At 59.8% G+C, this 24,510-nt stretch overlaps 1 protein-coding gene across 5 annotated transcripts in view; it reads right to left on the reverse strand.

The window, feature by feature from the left end:
* NFATC1 (nuclear factor of activated T cells 1) overlaps positions 1 to 13,332 on the reverse strand; it is a 91,845-nt gene extending 78,513 nt beyond the window's left edge. For 3 of the 5 annotated variants that reach the window (XM_065932269.1, XM_065932266.1, XM_065932270.1), the window contains exon 1: positions 12,886 to 13,332. In XM_065932269.1, the coding sequence (XP_065788341.1) occupies positions 12,886 to 13,012 (127 nt within the window). In that variant the 5' untranslated portion in view covers positions 13,013 to 13,332. Of the gene's footprint in view, positions 1 to 8,292; positions 8,691 to 11,588; positions 11,667 to 12,885 lie in introns of those variants that run through there. The other 2 variants (XM_065932268.1, XM_065932267.1) reach the window with 2 other exon arrangements.
* Between the last annotated feature and the right edge of the window lie 11,178 nt (positions 13,333 to 24,510).

Genomic DNA, 24,510 nt, shown 5'->3' on the forward strand with positions numbered 1-24,510 from the left:
CCCCACCCCTGACCCCGCAGGGCACTGAGACGGGCCGCCCCACCCACGACCCCAACCCTTGACCCCGCAGGGCAATGGGACGGGCCCCCACCTGCAACCCCGACCCCGTAGGCCACTGAGACAACCCTGCTGCTCATCCGCCCTGGCCTCACCCTCAGGCCCCCCTCCGGATCTCCTCTCTCCACTCCTGGCCTCACCCTCAGGCCCCCCTCTGGCTCTCTCCACTCCTGGTCTCACACTTGACCACGCACCCGCTGGGGCTTCCATCTGCCCACACGTCCTTCCTGAAGAGCCGCACGCTGGGCCCCTTTTTTGTGCTGCTTCTACTCGAACACTGCCTCCCCCAACCACCCTACCCCAATCCCAACCCCCCAGCCCGGCACGCATGTCACCCTCCCCCACTTTATCTTCCCTCCGTAACGTTGATTATCCATCATATCTCCCACCAGAGGAAACCACGGGTCTCAGGGTGGGGGCATCAGAGCCACCCCAGTGCGCCCCGTGGTCCACTCCTGTTTCCAGTCCAAATGGTGCTGATTTGATCAATTCAATGAACAGACGGACGGGGTTTAGACCCAGGGTGTCAGACTCTGTAACAGACTGATCACCAGAGACAAATACAGCTGAGGTGAGGGCACAGACTCCGGGGTCTCTCACGCAACCTCTGATAGTGACTCGGGGCCCAAGAACCTGTTCAAAAGAAACGCGAAGTGTAGGGTATCGATGCACAACCATAATTTAGATCTTTACGGGCTAATTATAACCTCAGTAAAATATGTGTAAAAAAATCATTACTAGTGTAATTAGTCACTTTTAGCAGCAAAGCCACACGCCTGGACTTCCGATTTGAACAGACGGTTCATAACTGCTGCTTCCTCGTGACCGCAGCCTGGAGCCAAGTCTCCCCAGGTCTCTGAATAATGGAGCCACTTGAGGAAACCCTACACCACCTCCCGGGCCCAGCACACCGGCCCGGAGATGCTTCAGCCAGCCTCCAGGCTTCTGAGCCTGCCTGGACAGACCCAAGAGCTCAGGGACCTCGAAGTGCAGGCTCAAACACCACAGATTTACCAATGGCAACGGGTCCAGCTCCTCAAATCACGGGAGATCTATTTCCATCCTCGCTTATCTCAGGAGTCTGCGACCACCCTCTGGTAACCCAGGCCCTTACCATCCTTGCTAGCGAGGAGCTCCGGCTTTTACACTCTGAAATACCGTCCCACCAAACCCTGTTCTCAGCTGCCCCCCAAGAGGGCAGGCCAGGAGAGCTCGCAGGCCCGCCCCGCCCCCGGGCCTCGCAGGCAGGCTGTCTTTCGAGGAGAAGGCGTCCAGATGCTCAGAGTCGCTGCCGGAATCTAAACGGCCCCAGAGCGAGGCTGAGCAGGACGAGAACGCGGAAACTGCAGCTGAGGGAATCGAAGCTCCAGGGGGGAGGAGGTGGGGGGTAAGCGGATCTGCAGACACCATCCCCCACCCTGTCGTCCCCATCCCAACCTGCCCCCACGCTCCCAAAGGGGATGGAGGGACCCTCCCGGGGCTGACGGGCGAAGCTGCCCTCAACTCCTCACACCAACACCCGCCGGCTCACCGACACTTCAACACAAAAACCATGGTGAGACTCAGATTGCCATCTTTGTAAAAACCTCCAGGAAGTTAACAACCCTGCAAAGGCACATCCAGAAGAGACTCTCAAGACTTCTGAGAAGCAGCTGGCCCGTGGGCTGCAGGTCAGGACACTGAGGCCCTGGATGAGCCTGCCCACCCCACAGGGAGCCCTCAGGACAGGTGTGGAGGAACCCACCTCAGCCTGGGTTGGCAGAGGCCCTGGACACAGAGGGGCTGGGACAGCAGGTAGGGCATCTCCCACAGGAGGCCCAGGGGCCCCTTCGAGGGTCGACCCTCAGGGCAGGACCGACTGGACAGTGGCGTCAGTCGGAATCCTCATTGCCGCAGGAGCCTAAGCATGGCTCTGTGCTTCTTCCCAAAGGCGTCCAGCAGATGCGCCCGCAGGACCAAGGGCCCCTCTGGCCACAGCGGTGCACTCTGTATGGATGTCCCAGCCACGTGCAGACCTCCCGCTCGGAGGGTCCCCTTCACCACGGCCCAGATCTCCAGACCATTCTGACCAGAGCTACTTGTTCAGAAAACAAACAACTGTTCCCAGCGCTGGTGAGGCTTCAGGTAAGAAGTCAGACGTCGACCAGGCCAACGGAAAGCAGGCCAGCCGGCTGGGTTGGAGTGTCTAGCAGCACCACCTGGACTGTGAGATGTGATGAGGACCGTGATCGACGAGCAGAACAGTAACAGATCGTGCTATCCGTGCACATGGCAGGGATTTCTCAGCAAGGGGCTGTGCCGTGTTCAGCGTGTCCCCAGACCACTGGCGAGTTACAGAGGCAGTGCGGGGGTCAGCGAGGACCGGCCTCCTCCCAGGCAGGTCCTCTGGACCACCGGTGCAGCACCTGGCTCCATCTCAGGGGTGGGGTCGCCCACCCTGGCCCCTGCTCCCCGCCCACAGCCCACATACGGGCCCCTCTGCCAGCGTGGTGGTCACACTGTGCCCTGAAGCAGAGGGACAGGCCAGCCTGGCCCAGCACCCGCGGGGGCCCCCCCCGGGGGCAGCAGCTGCTAGGCGAGTGTGCTCCAGTGCCTCCGTGACGTCCGTCCTAGAGGCGGCCCTGTCCGGTGGCCGGGACACCACGCGGGCCCCCAGGCCTAGCTGCCCCAGGAGGAGTCACTGTGCCGCAAACCGGACCCCTCGCTCCGGGGCCACTGTGGCTCACCGCGCTCTCCTCTGTGTGCAGCACACAGACCGTAGCACTCAGCGAAGGGACTTCACTTCAAAGACAAGCTGCCAACTCCAGGAGGGGAGCCCAAGCAGGAGGCTGACAGGAAGTGCACACAGTGCGCAGACTAGGTGCGGCGGGCCGGCAGGCCACCCCCAGCTCCTGGAGCCCACGGGGCCTTGACAGGGTCTAGAGAACAGATCCCACGCATCCTGCTCGGCCAAACAATATGATGCAAATCTGTCATTTATTTTAGGTCTTACAGCTGATCTGACCCCTGAACTACCATTTGTTGGCAGGAAGGTAATTTTAGGAATTAGAAGAAAAATCCTGAAGTTAGCAGAACAAGTCCTGGCCCCACCACCACCTGCCCACAGGACTCCACCACGGCCCGTGGCCCGAGGGGGCGACTGGCGCAAGGGTCAGACCCCCAGATCTCCCAGGAGTGCCACTGTTTAACCCAGGTCTGTTGAGAGCCACGGCTCAATGAGGAAAAAACAGGCATGAGCCTTTACTAGAACACAAACAAGACCCCCTACGCACAAGTTTTCCTTAGTTAAATAAATTATGAAGCGAAACCTCTAAGTGCCTGAACTTTGTTCTGAGCTCAGCCAGAATCTGGGATGAAGACCTCCGTTGCAGGACAAAACGCCCACAGGTCGCTGCCAGCCCGCCCAGGCCTGCCTGCCCTGGGGGGCACCTCCCTGCTTCCCCGCCCCACTTCCACCCAATTTGGGCTTATTTCGCACCTGAACCGTATTCAAATCTGAGTTCTTTAACTACTCAAAGGGATTACTTACATGGGATGAAAATATTTTCAGTGACTTTCTTAAAATCCCGAGATGCCCAGACTGATTCAGGTCACGTCAGGCGGCACCGAAAGGCTCAGCACCCACGACACACACTCTCTGCCGCTGCCTCTGGAGCCTGGCTGCCCGCCAAGGAGGGTCATTAACTCACGGCACAGGAGTCTAGGTGAATACCAGGGAGAGCCTGTTCAAAAAGCCTTAACGTAACGGACATTCATGAAACTGTGTCTCATCTCTGAAGACAGCCACAGCCCTGCCTCCAGAGTGCCGACCCCGTCCTCTTGGGGAACACAGAGCTGGATGCCAGCATGGAGCCAGGGGACAATGCATGGCTCCCAGTCCGTCCAGCGCCCATGGCGAACTCCACCCGCAGCACGTCCAACAGGCCAGCATGGGAAGGAGTGTTTCCTCTCATTCTGAAAAACCGCTGATTCTAGAACCATTCAATCGTGCTAGGTCTGAACAACCGGTACTCTGCCTGCACTGCAGGAGACCCTGGTTCAATCCCTGGGTCAGGAACATTCCCTGGAGAGAGAACGGCAACCCACGCCAGTATTCTTGCCTGGAGAATCCCATGGACAGAGGAGCCTGGCCAGCTACTACCCATGGGGTCGCAGAGTCAGACACGATTGAGCAACTAACACTTCACTGGATGATCACCAAAAAAGGTTGTCTGGTGTCCCTCCACTATGGCCAACTGCATCCCGACAGGCTCCTGACTGCTCGGACCCTCCCTGCCAGTGACGTCAGGACCCCTCACCCTTCCCGGGGAGCAGCAGGGACGAGGACGCACGGCTGGCCACGCTCCCCCCACACCCACCGCAGCTGCATCGTCACAGCACCTCACTCCTGTCGGTCACGGACCCTGAGAGGGAACGCGACACGCAACTTCTGTTTTTCATTTTAAGGAACATCCCCTTCAGCATTTGCTGGGGTTGAACCGCAGGACACGAAGCTAGAAATAGAACTGGAAGCAGCCTGGCAGCCAGGCCCGGCCTCCCCACGCCTCGCCAGGTCTCCTCTCCCGGGTGGCGGGTGTGGCCCCACAGGGCTGGATTAGAGCTTCGCAGGTAGCAGAGACAAAACAAAGCCAAACAAAGCCACTCCTCGCCCGGACCTTTCTGTGGGGAGCCACTGACTGAGCAGGGGCGGCCAGGCCCACGGGTGACAGACACACAGCTTTGAGGGCCGGTCAGCCACATGCAAGGCAGACGTTTCAAGAGGCAGAGCAGCCGGCCATCTCGAAATCCCGAGGCGCACGGCTCCGAAGCCCAGCCTCGCGCCTCAGGTCTTCCCGCTCCAGGCCCCACGTCGAAAGGGCCAAGACATCCCCAGGCCGACTCGCCCCGGCCGCTTCCTCTGACAAACTCCACGGAGGAGTAAAACATCCTCCAGACAAAGACCCCAGTGGTGGAGTGTCTCTGGAGGTCTGAGCAAACCGAGGGCTGGAGGCGCAGGCGCGGCACTCGGCCTGTGGCCCCGGGTCGGCCGGCACGCTGGGATCTGGGCCCGAAGCCCGGCGGGCCCCAAGCAAGCAGGACACGTGGGCCTCTGGGGCCTCCACGCCCCCACCGTCACTGAGGAGGGCACTGACAATAAAAAGTCTAAGTCTTCCTTTTCTCAGGAAACGTCCCCTTTCACGCAAGAACCGTGGCCCCCGCTGCACAGCAGCAGTCAGGGCAGCGAGGGACCCGCCCCCAGGCCGCCAGGAGGCCCCGCCCATTTCCTCCTGAGTTGCCACGGTGACAGCCCCAGCTGGGCGGCCAAAATAACTTAGAAAACAGGAGCCCGGGGCGGGAAGCAGGGCCACGCCCGCCCGGCCCACAGCAGAGCAGCTATTTCCTGAGACCCAGAGGGAAGCAGCAGCAGGAAGCCCCCCCAGGAGGGAAGCCCCCAGCCAGCCTCCTCCCCAGAGGGGCCAGGGCAGCCCCTGTTGGGCAAACAACACCCTGCCCAGACCAGGGCGGGTTATTTTTAAAACTCTGCTTGCTTTCTTCCAACAAATGGTGACTATCTGCACCTGCCAAGTTCTCTGCACAGAAAGAACCCCAGCACCCACGGCCCCCTCGAACGCGGGGGTGTCACGCCCTCTAGAGCAAGAGGTGGCGTGAGCGACAGGTGACAGGTGAGAAGATGCCACCCTCTCTCAGAATGATGAGGACGAGGGGCCCTGTGATCAGGGCTGGCCGAGTCCTTATGAGAAAGTGCCCATTTTGGGCTGAGTATAATAACTTTCCAAGCTCTGTCACCTTGCTTCACAATCAACCTCAGAATTGGTCAGTCATTCACTTATTTCTATCCAAGTTCATCCCAGAAATAACGTGAAGTCATTTTTCACCCATTAAGAGCTGAAGAATTTAACAATGTAACCATTAACTTAATAATTGCAATGTAATGTTAGTAATTAATAAGAACAAGAAGAATGTACTATATTATTCATAACTTCTGAAACTTAGAAGCAACCAAGATGTCCTTCGGTAACTGAATGGATCAACTGTGATCCATCCAGACAAGAGATATTACTAAGCACTAGACTTATCAAGTCAGGAAGAGGCCTGGAGGAGACACAAATTGAGTGTCACTCAGTGAAAGGAGCCAATCTGAAAAGGCCGCACCCTCTGCGTCCAGCTTCCCAACTGTAGGATGCTCTGGAAAAACTAGGGACACAGTGATCAGGTCAGTGGTTGGGGGCCAGGGAGGAAGGATGAACTGGGGCGGGGCAGTGAAAGTGCTCTGAATGACTCCTCTATGGTGGACACGTGTCGTTACACATTCATCCAAACCCACAGGATTAAACACCCAGAGGGAACACTATGTAATCTACAGACTTTGAGTGATGGTGTGTCCATGTAGGTTCATTGACTGTAACAAACATCCCATCTAGGGGGAATGTCAATAGTGGGGGGGCTGTGCCTGTGGGTGCAGGGGGTACACAGGAAATCTCCATACCTTCCTCTCAATTCTGCTGTAAACCTGCTCTAAAATAATCGTAATAAAAAGTAGGAACGTCTCTCACATAAATAGATAAAAAGGGATGCTTTCTTCTAACGCCATGACAAGGTGAAGGCACCACCTCTTCTCTGCCCAGACCTCTCTCCAGCTGCCTGATGCCCCTCCACCAAGGCCCGGTGAATGCTGGGGCCCCAAGTGCTGGTATCCTGGAGGCCTTCCTGCAGGAGGCTTTCTTGGGACTGTGGTCCTGGAGGCTGGGGTGGGTGGGGGTATACATTTGGCAACGATGCTGAAAGAGCACCTTGAGAATGTTGCTCAACTTGCTGTCAGGGGAGCAGATATGCACAGAGACTGAGGGGGCAGCGGGGCCTTCCCCCCACTGCAGGGGACTCCCAAGCCCAGGCCTCTGCTCTGACCAGGTTAGCCTTCTGGGGTGGCAGAGCCTGAAGACAGAGGATGTGCGTGGCACTCCGTCCTCACCCGGCTTTCACACCCTGGAGCAGTCATGGGAGTAGTTCACACATCAGGCCTCTCGTCAAATACATCTGCTAAGAAGACTGGAAAGAGAGCTGGATACCGAGGGAGAAAGTCTGCTAGTGGAAACAGCCCAGACGGCCCAGCCAGAACCTGCGTCCAGACAGCCAAACCCAAGCGAGTGCAGAAGGCCTGAGGGGCCCGCTTCTCCACCTCGAGCCTCACATCTGTTCAGAAAACTGCCACGCTCTCCCACCCCCGCCTGCCTTGGCTCCCGCCCACCGAGAGGCCTGGGGACCCCCAGCCCAGGAAGAGGAAAAGGGAGGCCATCCAGGGAGAACTGATTCAGGCCACCTTGGCCTGGTTGGAGCATTCGTGTTTTTAAAAAACGAGGAGGACGCTGCAGTTTTAAAAGAGGGGTGGTGAATGATACGGAAAATATTATACAGTCATTGCAGAGCTGGGCGCCCAACAGTGCCAAGCTGCTGGGCTCAGCTTCACCACTTCCCCGCCACGTGGGCAGGGCCAGAGAGAGTGTCCTGAAGACAAACAAGAAAGGAGACCGACAAGGGACACAAGAGACAGGTGGGGGACCAGGCTGTAGGGAGGGGCTCCGGGCTCCCTCCACTTGGGGCGGCCTCCAGCTCAGGCCATCTTCCTGCAAAACTGGGTGACTGCTCAACATCTCATTCCTATTGGAGAGTACGCACCCGTCCCGGGGGCTGGAGGGTTCCTGCATCAGCTGCTTGTTTAAGTAGAACCTTTAGTTTTGACAGAGAAGAGAAAATGAAAGAAAGAAAAGGCCGGGGAACTCGGTGGTCGCAGGGCCTGAAGGCTGGTTCCCCTGGGACTTTTCTTGGCCATGCGGGAGCTTTTAGCCTTGAGGGCACAAGGAGCCTGGAGGGCAGAGGTAGGGGCTCCAGGCCCCTGCCCTGCGGGACGTCCAAGTCCAGGGCCTGACTCCCTGTCCGCTGGCAGGAGCAGCACCCACCGCGCCCTAAAGAGGAGGCCCCTCCACGGGACGGAGCTTAGCGCATTTGGCTGGGCGACCCTATGACCCCAGAGGGCCTCCCCCCGCCGCCCCGCTCTCCCCTCAGTTTGACTTATTTTCTGCCCGGGTGCCGCGGAGGGTGGGACGGAGGCCGGGGGGCGCCACGGGCAGAGGGGCTGGAGCCGGGCGCGCCTCCAGACAGGGCTCCGCGCCTCCAGACAGGGCTCCGCGCCTCCCGACCCGGATCCGCCGCCCGCCCCGCGCCCGGCCGCGCACCCACCTGCGGGGGCCGCGACGGCGCCCTCGTCGCTCTGGTTAAACTCGAAGAGGAAGTCAAAGTCGAACTCCTGGTCCTCCTCCAGCCCCGTCATGTTGGGTCGGGGTCGGGGGTCAGAGGGCCAGGGCCGGAGTCGGGGTTCGAGGACAGGGGTCCAGGGTGGGGGTCGGGGCTTGGGGTCCGAGTCCTAGGTCAGGGGTCCGAGGTCAGGGTCGGTATCAGATTCGGGGTCCGGGGTCTCATCGGGTCTGGGGTCGAGGCGGGGTCGGGCTCCTAGGTCGGGGTCAGGCTGGGGTCCTGAGTCGGAGTCTAGTGTCGGGGTCCCGGGCCGGGCTCCGCGATCGGGCGCGGGCCGCGGGCACCTGTGGTCGCGCCGCCGGGGCTCGGCTGCGCCCGAGCTCAGCCGCGCGTCCTCGGTAACGTGACTCCCGCGCCCCTCCCCCCGGCCCTCCCCCGCCGTGCCCCTCCCCCCGCTGTTTCCGGGTTTACATAAACAAGCGGCTCGCCGGCCGCCGGCTTCCGAGTTTTAAATAAACTCTCCCCGCGAGCCGGAGCGCACGCCTTTCACTGGTGTCCCGGCTCCCCGCGCCCCCACCCGTGCCCGGGGGCCCCGCAGGAAGCTCTCGGGGTCGGTCCCCCAGGGCGAGGGAGATCCCCGAGTGCCACCCGGGTCCGCGCTCGGGGGGTGCACTGGTGCCGGAGAGGGGGCACACGGGGGCTCCGGCCACCTCGGTTCGCCCGAGAACCCATGCGGCGGGTGCCAAGTGGACAGAAGCTGGGGGTGCGGACGGGACCAGGCGGTGGACCCCCGCCCACCCGCAGCCTCGCTCGGGGAGGCGGGCGCAGCAAGCGGCAACGGCGGTTCCACCGGGGAGGGGCGCAGAGTCCGGGACGCGCGGCCCTGACCACAACGGCTCAGCTGAGCGGCCGAAGGAACCTCCGGGCGGCCGCCGGCCCCTAGGACGGGGGGGCCTCCACCTCCGTCCTGCCGGAGCCCCGCAGGCCGGGCCGGCTCAGAACCCCCTGGGTGGCAGGGCCGGCTTCCAGAGGAGCAGCTTCTTCCCCAACCCGCGCGCACGACACTACGCTCCGGCCCGTGCAGCTCAGATCACCTCACCCCCTGCCCCGAGAGTCAGGAGGTGGGAGGTCATGGGGACGCCAGGGTCGCGCTGCTGCCCCGCGCCGGCCGCCTTCTCGCCCGGCCTGCTACCGGCAGGCTGATGCCCAGCTGGCTACCTTTCCTTTTTGTAACCGCGCTCGCTTTAGTCCCTCAAATTCCTGAAACACGCGTGCAAACGCCTGTGGGCCCACGAGTAGCCTGCCAACCATCCCTGAATCGCCCCAGAGCTCCCCCAGTCCGAGCGAGAAGAGGGGGAGCCCGCGGGGGTGACACCCAAGGCCCGGGCACAGAGCAGCGTGTGTGCACAAAGTCCGTGTACGAGCTAGGCCCGCCTGAGACCGGCCCGCCCCCGGCCCAACTGGACTTTCTCCCAGCCGTTCTGACTTCCCCAGGGTCTTGGCGCCCGTGAAAGCAACATCTGGAAAAGCCCGAGAAAGGTGGTCAGGAAGGCAGGCGGGGGGAAGGATCGCCCACGGGGGAAGGAGGCGGTGCTCAATGGTCCGTTTCTGCGACTCGGCTGCTAATCCAGCCTGCCGCGTCCTCCCCTCGGCCCTGCAGTCCCTCGGCCCCTGGGGACTGCTTTTTCTGGAAGCAGAGAACCTGGGAATCACCTGACGCCCCCCCTCCCCAACTCTTCTCTCTCAGGACCCTTTTCAAAAGGCTGGTTTTCTCCAGTGATAAACCATAGTTCACTTTGGCCTGATTTAGTTTCTAATAATAGTCCTAACTTTAAGATGTATGTTGCAGGGCTGTTTTGTTTTAGTTTGCTTTTTTTGCTGACCTTCAGGCAAATGGAAGTTCTGTTTTCCGTTCAGAAGCCACAGCATTTCATTTTTCTCATTTAGTTTTTTTTTTTTTTTTTTTTAAGTTCAGCCACTTTCTCACCCCCGCCAAAAACTTAGACACAAACCTAACAGCCTCTGCCCACTGTTTACACTAAAACGTCTCTCTCAACTGTTCTGTCCTGGAGAAAGTTGGTTTACCCTTCCCGGTGGACCCGAGTCCCCCAGGGTCAGGACTCAGGTCTGCTTTGTCCCAAGGAGGAGCTGATCCCCCATGTTTTCTAACTGGTCCCCTCACCAGCACCCCCAGTGCCTTGCGTCTTGTAAATGGTTTGGAGCTATTTGCCAATTCAGCAGACACTCCTGTCTTGATGGAAATGTTTAGCTTGGCGCTTCCTCTCAGCGGCGGCGGGTGTGCTCGGGGCCCAGGCCTCCAGCCCTGCGAGCGATGCGGCCACGGGGCCTTTCTAATCTGGATTAGGAGACGACGCGGAGCGAGGCGGCGAGAGAACAGGGCGGGCTTTGTTCTGTCCTGGAGCGCCCCAGGCATTCCGTGTGGAGCAACTTCTGAATGGGTGGTGGGCGTACCTACAAGGCCCGCATTTCTCTGCCTTCCCCACGCGGAAAAACAAGCACAGGGCCTTCCCGAACAACAGGCCTAATGAGCTTTGACCAGATGCTCATTTAACTGGAGGGGAAGGCTGGGGATTCCCTCAGATTCTCAGATGGGCAACCAAAGCCCAGGCCGGCCTGCGGGGAAGGCCAGATCCTTCCGCCAGCCCTCAGCAAGGCAGGCGTGGACCTGCAGATGGGCTCTGCCTCTCACACCCCGCTCCTGTCTGTATGAAGGATTAGATCATGCTTTTTTGTTGGCCGAATTCTGCAGTCCTGATACATGCACCGATATTTGTTTAGTCGAAGGGCAACACCGCGCCTGGCGAGCTGTCTCTGAGCTGTGGCACCTTAGAATGTATTCTCTTGTGTAGGAAACAGGACAAATAATCACCCCCTATAGATGTCTTTTCTTTTTGTAAGAGAAAAGAAAGACCCTTTATTGACGACAGACCACTGACTGCTCAAGTAAAGAGATCTAAACTTTGAAAGACCCGCATATTTAAAAAGCAGAGGTAAGAAATATGTGGGGGAAACTTTGATGGAAAGTGTCCAAAGATGTAAAATCAAAATCTCGACAACTTGTAAAACTTTTCTGACAGTAAAAGAGCTCGTCCTGTAAGCATTATGTACTGCTTACATTTAAACATTTTCTAAATTGGCATGAAACGGTAAGAAACATAAGGTATATGTTAATATATATCTTCCCTTGATTAAAACTACGCAGAAATAACATAAGACATCAAGGCCCTGACCCCCAAATGACGTTCTTACATTGTTCTTACATTGAGTGTAGGGTCTTGAGCGCATGTTTGCTGACGGTGAGGAAGTTCTCCAGAGCAGGCAGTCTTTGAAAACTGCAGCTGTGATGCAAGTGGGGCCGTCATATTTATTAGAATTGTGCAGGAGGTGGTAGGTAGCATTTAGTTTCTAGCACTTCCCAGAAGGATGTCTGCCCTTATAAAATATGAGTACTCATTACACATTGGCAGCCTTGGCAGTTTTCTTAAAATAATTTAGACAAAGTACTTCAGCGCTGATAAGGCGTTTCGAAAGGTGTCTCTGGCTTCCACCAGAGCCCTGGCCCTGGTGGCCTCTCACAGGAGGCTAGTCACCCCTTTGCTCCAGGCTAATTGGATGGTGGGGGAGTTCGGGGTGGTGGTGGCTGTTTCTAAGGGCGGGTGTGGGGTGAGGGTGAGGGGCTGTGGACCCGAGGCTGCATGCAGGAGGGTCGCCAGCAGACTGTCAGTAGCGGTCTCGCCATCACTGGCTTCAGGGCAGACGTTTATGCCATCCTTGTGACTATGAAAAAGTATCTTGAAACTCGGCAGGCCCTTCCCAAACTGTCCTGAAACATCTACGGTTGGAACTCTCAAATCCACAAGATTGCAAACTGGTTTGAATTAGGGGCTGCGCCCCACCGCGCCTTTCATCGCGTTTAGTCCTGTGGGTCGAGCCATCGGCGTGGCAGCGCCTCACGGAGCGGTTCCCGTGGCCCGGCGCCTGGAGAGAATCCGCCCCCGGCTAAGTTGGTAGAGGGGAGCAGAGATCCCCACCTCACTATACGGCTGGTCTTCGAGGCTACAGGGTGGCCCTGTCCCACCGGGGAAGAAACCAGGCCATCCCTCTTTCCTAAAGAAGCCTCAAATCTCCCCAAATGTCCTTCCTTTGTGGCTCTGACGGCCCTAACCTCGCCGGTCCCCTAGCCGCCTGCATTTGAACCAAGTTTCCACAGCGGGATCTGCTGAGCGGCAGCACCAGCGAAGGCCAAGTGCGCGCACTCAGCGCTAGAGAAGAGGAGACACCTATTGGCAAGAAGGCGCGCTCGAAATCAGGGCCGCTCTGGGGAAACACCAGGGGGACACCGCTTCCCAATCTTTGCAGCGCGCCCGCTGCGCGCCAGGCAGCCCGCGCCCCTCCCCGCAAGCGGACACTAGACCGGCCTGCTCGCCCCTCCCCGGGCCGGGACCCCGCAGGGCGCGGGCGGGCCGGGCGCGGACCGGATGGGCGCGGGGCTCAGGGTGCGGGGCCGCCCCCACGCCTCGGGGGCCGCGGTGGGGGACTGTCGCTGCGCCCGCTTACCTTCCTCTGCCGACTTCATGGTGCCGCCGGCGGGCGCCGAGGGCCCCAAAGTTTCCCCGCTCCCGCAGACTGCAACCGGAGGGCCGAGTGGAAACTTGGAAGGGACTGGAAAACTGGTACTTGGCATCCACGCGGCGGCGGCGGCGAGCAGGAGGAGGAGCGGGAGAAGTGGGCGCTTCGCGCTGCCGCCCGGGGTCGGGTCTCCCGCGAAAGGCCCCCTCTCCCCCGGCCGACGCGCTCCGGCCCGGGCTCAGCTCAGCCCGCGCGCCCCGGAGAAGTGTGGTGGGGGGTGTGTGCGCGCGTGGCAGAGCCGGGTTGCGGCCCCGGGAGCCCCGCAAGGTGGCGGTGGCCGGGGCTCCGAGATGTGCACCCGTACCCGGGTCCCCGCGCCCGGCCTCCCTCCCCGGCGCGGTGACTGTGCCGGCGAGTTCGGAGTCTCTGAGTCTCGCTCTGACGCAGGGCCGCGCTCTGCCTCCTGCCTTTTTAAAGCTGGAAAATACCTCCCCCGCCTCCCCGCCGGCCCGGCCGCTCACGCGCCCCCTCCCTGCCGTGACATCACGCCCCCGCCCGCCCGAGCCGGCGCTGGGCCCGGGGGACCAGCCGCCGAGCGGCTGCCCCTCCCCGCGCCTGGCCGCCGCTCGCCCGTCCCGCGGGGCGCATGGGGGGCGGACAGGGGCGCACGCGGAGAGGCTGGGGCGCACCCGGCGCGCGGCCCGGCCCGGACGCCTGGGTCCACGCGGGTGTCCTGAGAGAACCGCACTGCGCTTTAATGAGGGGGGCGGGGCGGGGCGGGGAGGGGGGCCGACGGGGGTGCCTAGAGAGCCCTGCATGCTGAAGTCATTATGTAAAATCGCAGGCTTCCCCCGCTGTGGAAATTTGGAAAAGCGCTTCCACTGGCAGGCCCGAGAAAGGAAATTCCCATCCCGCTAAATTACTAACAGATTGCACGGCAGTCCCGGGACGTGGAGTCACTGTCATTTTTCTTCTGTAAATATCTGAGCGACCCAGATTGCCTGTTGCACGGCTGGCTGGCGCGGGGCGGGCGGGGGGGCCGTGGAGAACCACGAGCCCCTCCCCGGGCTCCCAGCCGTCGCCCCCGGCCGGCCCCGAGGGCCGGGGCGGTTTACGGGCGCGACTGGGGTTTCCAGCCGACAGGGGCTGGTCCGCTCGCCTCGCGGGGGAGGCCTCTCCAAGCGGCCGCTTCACTCCACTCTTTCCTTATTCAAGCCCTGCTGCTTCTCGGTGCAGCTCGGCGGCCAAAACGGGACCATATTTTCGTGTTGGCCTTGGATGGAAGGGACGGAGTGTTGGGGCGGTTAAAATGTCTGGTGTATAAGAATCATAAATCTATTGCACTACACCCTATGTGGGTTAAAATAAACCCAAAGCAGAAGACGTGTCTGCCGCGGGGACCAGGAGGCCTGCGGCTCGCGCGTGGGTGCCGCCAAAGGACTCCATGCCCGGCACCCGGGGAAAGGGGGGTGCCACGCTTGATCCAATGGGGGGGTTGCCCTGCCCTCGGTGCGACATTAAACAACAGGAAGGCGCCCGGCGGGGGGATGCCCACGTCACCACCGCGGTTGTCGGTTCATCCCAGTGGCGTCGGCCCGACTGGGCGCAGGTCTCCCCTGGGGGTCTCCCCTGGGGGTCTGGTGGGGGTCAGGACACTCCTGGTGCCACTACTTGTGGGTCAGCGCCCGTTCTGGGAGCCGGCCCGCCAGGCGCCTCGAGCCCCAGGCAAAGGGCGGGGGGGACCCCGCGGGGACGCAGTGGCTGGGGCTGGGAGACCCCGCAAAGACGTTGGAGGCCCAAGAGGGGGAACCCCTCGAGCTTGCTGAGGGGGGAGGGTCGCGAGGACGCCGGACGGAGGGGGGCGGGGCGGGGGGAGAAAGGGGGAGGGGAAGCGGAGACGGGGGGGCGGGGACTCGGGGGGGCGGGACGTGCGTCCGGAGCTGGCAGCCGCCAGGGGGCGCCCCCGCCCCTCCCCCTGCCCCCTCCCGCCCGCCTCCCTCTGCAAAGATGCGCTGGTGAGTCCCCGGCCCCGCGGCCTACGGGCTCGGGTTTTGCCTGGAGAGTTTGCCGGCGCGAGGGCCCGCCCCGGAGGGGAACGGGCCGGGAGGAGAGGCCGAGTCGTGGCGCGGAGCGAAGGGAGGTCTGGAGAGTTGTGTCAAAAGGAAGGTTGACTCTCGCCCCCTCCGCCCGGCCCTCTCAGGATTTCAGGGGCGCGGGGCCGTTCTGCGGCCCCGGAGTCCGCGGGACCCCTCGGGCCGGGAGTGCCCCTCGGCTGCGGAGGGCCGGGCTGGGGGCAGTTGGCCGCCGCCGCCTCCTCCTCTTCCTCCAATAAATAATTTTCACTCCATCCAGAAAAGTTCTTTTCCTGTCTGCTCTCAACGCGCCCCTCATTCCCCCGCCCGGGTGACGGTGTCCCGTCTGTTTCCCTCTGTTTAATGCCGTTGCCCGGACCACGGTGGCCGCGCGCCAGGAAGCAGGGAGTCCCGGAGGCGGCGGCGCAGCGCCGCGGCCAGCGCGCCCCCGTGTCCGCCTAGGGCCGGCCCTGCGGCCACCGCGGGGCCCGCGGCCCCGGCCCCGCGCCCGCGGCCCCCGGCGCCCCTTCCTCCTCTCGGTCCTCCCGCCGCTCTCGAGGTGTGTTTATAGCTGCTACTAGGAGAGACGTTACACGGGTTTTATTTTAAGAATTGGTGATGACTAACGAAGTTAAAAGGAGCTTAGGACAGAAAACAAGACTATTTTTAGATTACTGTTGTTTCTGTGGATTATTGGGGCAAATACACCCAAAGAGGCTTACCATTTTCGAAGTCCCTTTAGTGCCAAAGCCTTTCTCCTGGTGCACACTTGGGTATTCATCCTCCCTGCTCAATGTTTTCTGGAGACTTTGTAGTCCTTGTTGCTCCCACTTTTGTGTTCAAGCACAAGTGCTATGGAGATGCCACCCTCAGCGCCCCTGGCGTGGGGACTGGCTTGGGAGGACCTGGGAGGCACTGGTCTGGCTGGAGCTGCCCTGAAGGGCCTGCTGTGCCCCCTGCCCTGGTAGCCCCGCTGGGGACCCCTTGGTCCCACTTTCCAGCTTCTGCACCCCCAGCCGGGCAGGGCCTCCTGAGCAGCTGTGGCCGCTGTCCACCCTTTCTTCCTGTTCCCTGGTCGCACACCCAGGTGCCACTTCTTGCTCATGAAAATCACCTCAGACATCTGTGAGTTGAATGTAAATGCTTTTGTTCTCACCAGGTCCACATTCAAGCCCTGGCAGTGCCAATTTAAAGTTCTCCCATTTGGAGCCACTTTGAGCATGCGACTCTTCTAAAGGGCAGGTGCGCATTCCTCCTGCAGCACCTCTGAGCAGCCTGCAAGAGGCTCACAGACTGAACCAACTGTTGGCAGACATGCTTGGCCACATGGGCATTGAGCCAAAGGGTAGAGATAGGCATTAAGTTAAAAATCAGAATTGCGTGCTTGTTAAGTTGCCTTAGTTGTGTCCAACTCTGTGCAACCCTATGGCCCGCCGCCTGCCAGGCTCCTCTGTCCATGGGGATTCTCCAGGCAAGAATACTGGAAAGGGTTGTTGTGCCCTCCTTTAGGGAATCTTCCCGACCCAGGAATCAAACCCCCATCTCCTTTGTCTACCTGCATTGACAGGCAGGTTCTTTACCAGTAGCACCACCTGGGAAGCCCAAAACTCAGAATTAGGAAGAGTTTGTTTACTTCTAAGTAAACTTAGCTGAGGTTCTTTTAAAAAGCCATTGATAGCAAACCTGCCAGTTGTGCCTGAAGTTGAAAAAGAGGGGTCTGCACACCTGTGAGTTCCCTTTTCTGTTAGGGGTGTCCTTAGAGGTCCGTACATTTCCAGTTTGGAGGTTCTGCTCTGAGATTTTCCTTGTGAAGTCGCTCTTTAATCGTCCACTTGTCTCAAAAAAAAAAAAAAATAAATAAAAATCCTCCCCTCACCCCTGAGACAGTGCAGGGGCTTCTTCATCTCCGGACCACCCGCTCCAGGCATCCTACCACCGGGTCTAAAACTGCAGTCCTCAGTCAGTCAGTGTCAGCACGGCCAGGGCTGGTCAGCACCCAGGCCGAAGACTCAGCACAGCGCCTTCCACCCTTCGCCTTCCACATGGAAGCAGTCACCCTGAGTCTCAGCAGCGGCTCCTCTGGGACAGCAGAGAACATTCTCTCTGGACAGCATCTCACATGACTGTGTGTTCTGCCGCGCTTGGGTGGCACGTCCTAAAGACGTCCGGTGGACCTTGCTGGCTTACCACCCTGGGCTCAGGTCTTCTGCTTCGTGGTTGGTCTTCTGCCTGGTTGTCACACCTATGATTGAGGGTGGGGTCCTTCCTGATATCTCCGACTATCGCTGCAGCATTGCCTTTCCCTTCCTCCCATCAGCTTCTGTGGCATATATTCTGGGCCTCTGTGGTCAGATGCACATATATTTATAATTTTTACGTCTTCCTGATGGATGGGCCCTGTAATCGTTATGAAACATCCCTCTTTGTTTAATGACATTTTTTGTGTGTTAAAATCTATTTTATCTGACATTCATACAGCCATTCCAGCTTCCCGAACTTGTTCTTTGCTTAATATATATTTTTCCACTTTAGTCCACTTGTGAGTCTAAAGTGCACCTACTGTAGCCGGGTTCAGGTTGGATCACGTTTTCTTTTAATCAGTTTGTTAAATCCATTCACATTTAATGTTAGTATTGATATCATTGGATTTATATCTGCCATTTCATTTTTCTTGTTTTCTATTTTCCTCCTGTTGGTTTGTTCCTCTATTCCTCCTTTATTGCTTTCTTTATGTTAAGTGAATGTTTTCTAAAGTAGCAAAATGAATTCTTTAGTGCTTTTTACCCCTTTTAAAGTTATTTCTTTAACGGTTGTCCTAGGATTTACTACACACATATTAACATCACAATCAGCTTCAAATACCTAGTAGCTTAATTTTAGTGACATACATAACCATTAATCCTATGTGGGTTCATTCCTTTCTCCTCTTTTTATGATAATATGTTAACAAATGGTGATGCTGCAGACCCAGCGGGGGCTCTAGTGTTCCTTTACCACCTGCAGGCGGTCCCTTCCTCCCAGCTGTTTCACCCACTTCCTTGGTTCTGGTGAAAATATTACACATGTCTTATATTTCCACTAATTATAGGCCTGACATTACATTATATCTGTATTATTTTATACAATTGCTTTTTAAACCAGTTATTGGAACAAAGGAGGAAAATATACATTTGTACTGCTTCATAAAATGACGTACTTATCTTTAACAGCGCTGTTTATTCATGCGGCTTCAGTGTCTGTCTGGGGTCACGCGCTTTCCGCCTGAAGAACTTCCTTTATTTCTTGTAAGTTGGGTCTGCCAGCAGCAAGTTCTCAGTGTTTATCTGGGAAAGTCTTCATTTCACCCTCACTTTTGAAAGGTAGTTTTGCTAAGTATCGGATTCTTGGTTTGCAGTGTTTTCCTCTGAGTACTCCCGTGTGTTGCCCACTGTTTTCCAGCCTGGGAAGTCTCCCCTGGGGCAGGTGAAGTGACCTTGGGATGTTCGCCTTGTCTGCAACCCTCAGTGCTCTCATGGTGATGCAGGGTGAGGTCGTCTCCATTGAAGGGGTGGCCAGAGGCGGATTCCTGGGCCCACCCAAGACCCCGCCTGTGGGCTCCTCACCTGGGAGGGGCTGCCTCCCCTCTGCCGCTCCGCGTCTGCTTTGCTGTGGACTCAGCCGCAGCTGGGACCCCAGGCCGCACCAGAACCCCAGCTGGCCCCGGGGTCTGTCCTGCTCTGCAAGGCCCACGAGGGCCTGGCGGCCTCCGAGGCGGACGCAGGTGGGGCGAGGATGCCCCGCAGAGCAGAGTCCTCACGGTTCCCCTCCGTCCTCTTGAGGGATCCCACGTGGGCTCCTGCTGCCCTGGGCCCCTCCCGGCAGCCTCAGGCCAGGCCTGTGTTTCTGAGAGCTGAGGGCGTGTGGAGCCAGTGGGCACTCCACACTCACGGTGTCTGGGCATCTGCTCTGGCCACCGACCTGGCTGGAGGGAACTAGGGTCCTCCTCTGCTTTCTGGCAAGCTTCAGAGTTTGCACCTGTGAGCTCACTATGCTGTACTTTTGCAGAATGGTAACAGTAACAGTTTTCTGATGGCAGCCCAAGGCCAGCAGTTTTCCATCCCAGTCTCCGGCTGAGGTTGGCTGGGTGGGGGGTGCTCTGGATCCCTTTATTGTTCTAATTGGCTTTGGTTTTGCACACAGTGTTTTCAGGGGGGGTGAGCATAGGACCCCGGGCACAGGCCAGCGCCCCCTCCCCGGCCCATGGCTCTGGCCCAGCGTGGGAAGAGATGGAATCCACCCATGGCTTGGGTCTGCCGAGCTTCCCAAACTATTTTTAAAGTGTTTTTGGTTCAATAAAGCTCTAAACAAGTTTTGCCAGGCACTTTTTCCATTAATTTTTAAACCGGAGTGAATTTCAAGGGAAATTTAATCCATGTGCTTCTGATTCATTTACACTTAACTCATGGAGATGCCGCGTTGAACTGTTTGATGTTGAAGCAGAAGGCAGCTTTTTACAAGCCCGCTTGGCCTTTTTTCCTTCTTGGAAACAGGAAGTGGCATCTTGCCAAAGTGTAAATGGACGGGAACCCTCAGGGAAGATGCTGTTTCAAGCCCACACCCTAGAGCCTGGGGCTGTGGCAGGGCTGGGCTGTGGGGTCCCAGGAGCTGGCAGCGGGGGCTCCAGGCAGGGGCCATGGGCTCAATGCCCCCGCACACCCCCAGGCTTCCCTGCATTTGGGCCTCTGGTGACCAGACAGCAAGAGACCCTATGCTGTACTTGTCTGCTTACAACTGGTGTGGACACATGCAACACAGTTCACTGACAACACACAACACAGTTCACTGTTAACACATGCAACTGTCAACACACAACACAGTTCACTGTCAACACATGCCACACAGTTCACTGTCAACACACACAAGTTCAGTCAACACACGCAACACAGTTCACTGTCAACACACGCAACACAGTTCACTGTCAACACACGCAACACAGTTCCCTGTCAACATACAACACAGTTCACTGTCAACACACGCAACACAGTTCACTGTCAACATACAACACAGTTCACTGTCAACACACGCAACACAGTTCACTGTCAACATACAACACAGTTCACTGTCAACATACAACACAGTTCACTGTCAACACACGCAACACAGTTCACTGTCAACACATACAACACAGTTCACTATGGAAACAATGTGTGTGCTTCACTGGCATCAAGTACGTGCATAGTGACCATTGTCTGCAGAAAGCTCTCATCTTCTCAAGCCAGCATGCGGCCCCTGAGGACTACTAGCCCCACCCCTGCCCACTGCCCCTGTCTTCGAACTTGCATGCTAAGCTAAGCCCAGGCCCCTGTGTGAGTGGAATCACTCAGTATTTGTACTTTTAGAACGGCTGTTTCACTCGGCAACACGTCCTCGAAGTTCATCCGGGTTGTTCCCGGCCAGCGCTCCTCCCTGTTGAGGCTGACTCAGAACCCATCGTGGGCAGGGACCTGCTTCCCTCCCTGCTTGTCCGTGGAAGGGCGTTTGCGTTGAGTGCACCTTCCCACTGTCAGGAAGGCGCTGGCCTGAGCATGGGTGCAGGTGCCCCTCTAGGGGCCTCCCTCTGGCCTCTGAGTGACTGGCCCCTTCAGGGGGTCTCTGGCCTACATGCTCCAAGTCAGGCTCCTCCAGGGACCCACAGCCCATGCTCGCTCTGTCAATGGCACTGCGGTGGCTGCTCTGGGCAGGTGCTACCAATGTCCTGGAGGATGTGAGACCTCCCAGCTGGCGGCCTCACACGCCTCGGGTCTCTCATCCCTGCTGGCAACGGCTCTGTAACCGGGCCCGCCCCTCATCACTGCTGTTTAACGATGCATGGACCCGCAACCTCATGTGGTTCTTGTGCAGTGTCCTCCGGATCTGGCCATATGGGGCCCCGAGCTGTGGGTGGTCCCTCCTAGGCAGTGTGACGGGGGGCTCTGGACGCCCCAGGTCCCAGGGCAGCAGCGGGAGGTCTGCAGCCGAGTGGCTCACCCTCCAGCCTGGCAGCTGTGGTTACCGAAATGCCTTTAGGTCCCCCCCAAACTTCCCAGCTGGGCACCCACCGAGCGTCCACCTTCCTGTTTCCTCCTGAGGACCCGGGGGGCCCCTGACCGAGGGCAGAGTGTCCTGCTGAATGTTAGGGTCGCGTGGTGGGGTGTCGGGGTCTGCGTCGCTGACCACACTGGGCGTCCTTCCCCCGTAGAGGCCGTTCAGCTTCTGAGCACCTCGTCCAGATCCAACCAGCCTGAGCCCAGTCCCACGGTCCCGGTGCCCCCCCACACCCTCCCCCACCTGTCCGCCATCTGCCCCTCGTGAGGGCATTCAGATGGGAAGGGGTGGCAGCAGTCAGGATGTCCCAGCAATTGTGGGGGCGGAGCCTGCGGCCTGGCATGTGTGCCTGTGGAGGGTGCCTGGTGGCGGGCAGGAGGGTCCCAGCACCCAGGCCTTGCTAGTGAAGGAGGCCACCCGCAGGGTTGTGGGGGCAGCCCCTCATGTCCTGGGAGGTCCCAGTGACAGGCTACTCTCCCAGAGGTGGTTGGTGGTGGCGGGGGTTGCAGGGCCAGATGGGGACCCCACAAACCTGCACCCGGCTTGGGCTCCACGGGTGTGGGGACCTCAGGGCTCGCTGAGAACAGCTGAGGGGAGCAGCGGGAGGCTCCCTCCCCAGAGTCCCTGACACGCCCTCAGGGTCCTTGGCATTGGCACTGTGACTCCTGAACCGAGCCAGGTCCATCCAGTCCACTGAGCGTGGGCGCCTTGCCCCCTGGCACCCCCAAAGTGAGGCCAGAGCTTCCTCCAGGACTGGCCTGGCCCTGCGCTCAGGGGGCGAGTGTGTCGGGGGCGAGTCCATCTGCTCTGTGACTTCGGACACGGGGAGCTGCCCAGCTGGAGCGGGGGCCTCACGGGACTCTGGGGCCAGGAGGCTGTGTCCCAGTCGGTGCGATGTCACCCCAGTGAGGGGAGTGGGCCTGGGGGTGCAGCTGCCTTCCGCTCCTGTTTGGGGAAAGCAGTAAGAAGCACACTACCCCTTCTCCGTGGGCAAGACCCCAAAGGCGTCATCATGACTGCAGCCTCAAGACACTCAGAAGAACCATTCTCCTTGGTGGCGACAGTCAGGGCTGCTCGGGGTGAGTATGTCAGGGCCAAGTGGACGCCCGTGTGGCCAGCACCCCCTGCAGTTGTGCCCAGAAGCCCTCGACCGTCTAAAGTGTGAGGCTCCCCGCCGCTGCTCAGGAGTCTGGCTTCTCTCAGAGCCGGCTCGCCGGGGGTGGGTGACTGGGCCAGGTGCTGGGCAAGGGACGTGAGGACGCAGCCCAGACCCGACACCGGCCTCATCATAGAATCAGAGCCGCGTCGGCTCGGCCGGCTGGCCTCTGTACCTCCAGGTCGGAAAGAGCCTGGGAGCCCTGAAGCGATGTTAGGTCACTTTGAACAAACAGCATCCAGGCTTCAGTGACCCCTGCGCAGCGCCCGAGACCGCGGGATGTGGGCTCAGACCTGACAAGGCCGTCCCGGATGGCCCCCCTCCCCACCGGTGACATGGACGCAGACACGCGGGGGCTGTGGGGAGACAGCGGGGGCCAGAGGGGCCAGCCCAGAACCGGGGTGGACTCTGTCCCTGCATTTATGGGCGCGCCTCTGGGCCCAGCTCCGCAGGCCGTATCTTGGGCCGCATGGGTCAGGGCCCCGGGCTCTCACGGGCCTGCCCGGGAGGACTCCTCTGGCTCTGCCGGCCGTGGGTGCGGGCTGCGTGACCAGGGCAGGGGCTCCGCTGCCCAGGGACCCGAGGCCCTGCCCCCAGCCCCCTCCTCTGCTTCCCTCGCTGCTCAGAGGCCGTGGCCGCCCTCAGCTCTCCCTTCAGCCCTAACCGGCCACCCGGCCGATGGGTGGACGCAGACCTCTGAGGGGCCTGAACAGGGTCCAGATGGACAACCAATGTGGGCCCAGACTCTCCTTGGGAGCTCTGACCTCCTGAGAAGAACCACCGCGGCTCGTGGCCCCCGGCAGAGCATCCTGTGATCTGGGCCGGGGAGTGCCCGCCTGACCCCGTCACCCTGGCTCAGACCCCGCCAGGGCCACGGCAGCTGCTCGCCCAGTTAGCAGAGGGGACGGAGGGGTCGGGCAGGGACTCGGGGGCCCCTCCCCGCACTGGCCTCCCTGAGCCGGGCGGGCCCCCAACCCTGAAGACAGCGGGGCTGGGCTGTGGAAGGGGCTGGGGTCAGCCTTTCCCTGCGGCAGCCATGGAGCCCAGGCCTGGGAACTGGCTTGAAGAGCAGGGAGGGACTCTGGCTTTACAATCGCGTGGCTGAGAGACTCGGAAAATTCTGCTTTTAGGAAGAGGGTACAAGATCTCGGTCCTCCTGGGCCCCAGGGTTCTGCCCACCCAGAGTCTCCCGGCCACCAGGAGGGTGGCGGGCCCCGGGGCTGCGGGCGGGGTCATCCCGGGAGAACCAGGAGGTGTTGCCTGCACTTTACCATGAAGGGGGCCCTGGGCCCCGTCTAGAGTGGATGCCGCGTGGACAATGAGGCCCATGCATGAAGGCGGCGAACGCACGGAGAATCCAGCCCAGACCGCTGACAGACCCCAAGAGCCCGAAAGTTGGGCCGACAGCTATGGCTGCATTCCTTAGCTTCTAGCGCCACCTGCTGGAGCCCCCCGGAATTACACCTGCTCTGCGCAGAGCAGAATTACAGAATTACACCTGCTTTCTCACCCCGAGCCCAGCCAGGCACGGCCCGCTGAGGGGCTCTGGGATCACAGGGAGCGACCACCGCACCGCCACCTAAGGACGCAAACCAGTGCCACCTGCCTGTCGTGTGGGGCCCTTCCCGGCAGCTTGGGACAAGCCCCCCACCTGGGATGGGGACACCAGGAACCGTCTGGACTGGGGGTCAGGCCAGGGTTTAGCGGGAAGTCGGGAAGCACCGTGCTTGTGTGGATGGCCAGCTTCCCTGAGTCTAAAAGCTCCAGCGAAAAGGGCTTTCAGGAGAGCCTGCAGAGCGCACCCACCCAGCAGCAGTGGGGCAGCCTCCCCGGGACCCCAGGGTCTGCCTGTTGGGGGCCACAGGACTGTTTGCCGAGTGAGGGGCTGAGTGTGCGAGGGGCCTCTGACTGACGGCCTTTCCTGTGGGGACCTGGCCAGGGACCAGAGTGAGCAGCCGGGGGTCACTCGTCCTCCCTGGGATCCAGCCCTGGGCAGCAGTCACACCAAGGGTCCCAGCACACGCCACCAAGAAGTGCCCTTTGAACGAAAGGACTTGGAGGACAGCCTGGAGGAGGAAGCGCTCTCCCACGGAAACATCGGCGAGGGGTCCACAGACCGCCCAAGCACCAGGAGCCAGAAGCAGACACGGACACGGGCGAAAGTGCGCTATAAACACCAGAAGGACGGGAAGAGGTGAACTAACAGCAGAGCCTCGGGACACGCATGTAGCTGCCATGGTCATGAAGAGGCTGTGCGGGCGCCCAGGACTGGGGTGTGCCTGCGGGAGGCGCAGGGAAGGTGTGGCAGACACGGCCTGGACA

This window comes from Muntiacus reevesi, chromosome 4 (genome assembly GCF_963930625.1).
Source record: "Muntiacus reevesi chromosome 4, mMunRee1.1, whole genome shotgun sequence".
NCBI classification, from domain to species: Eukaryota; Metazoa; Chordata; class Mammalia; order Artiodactyla; family Cervidae; genus Muntiacus; species Muntiacus reevesi.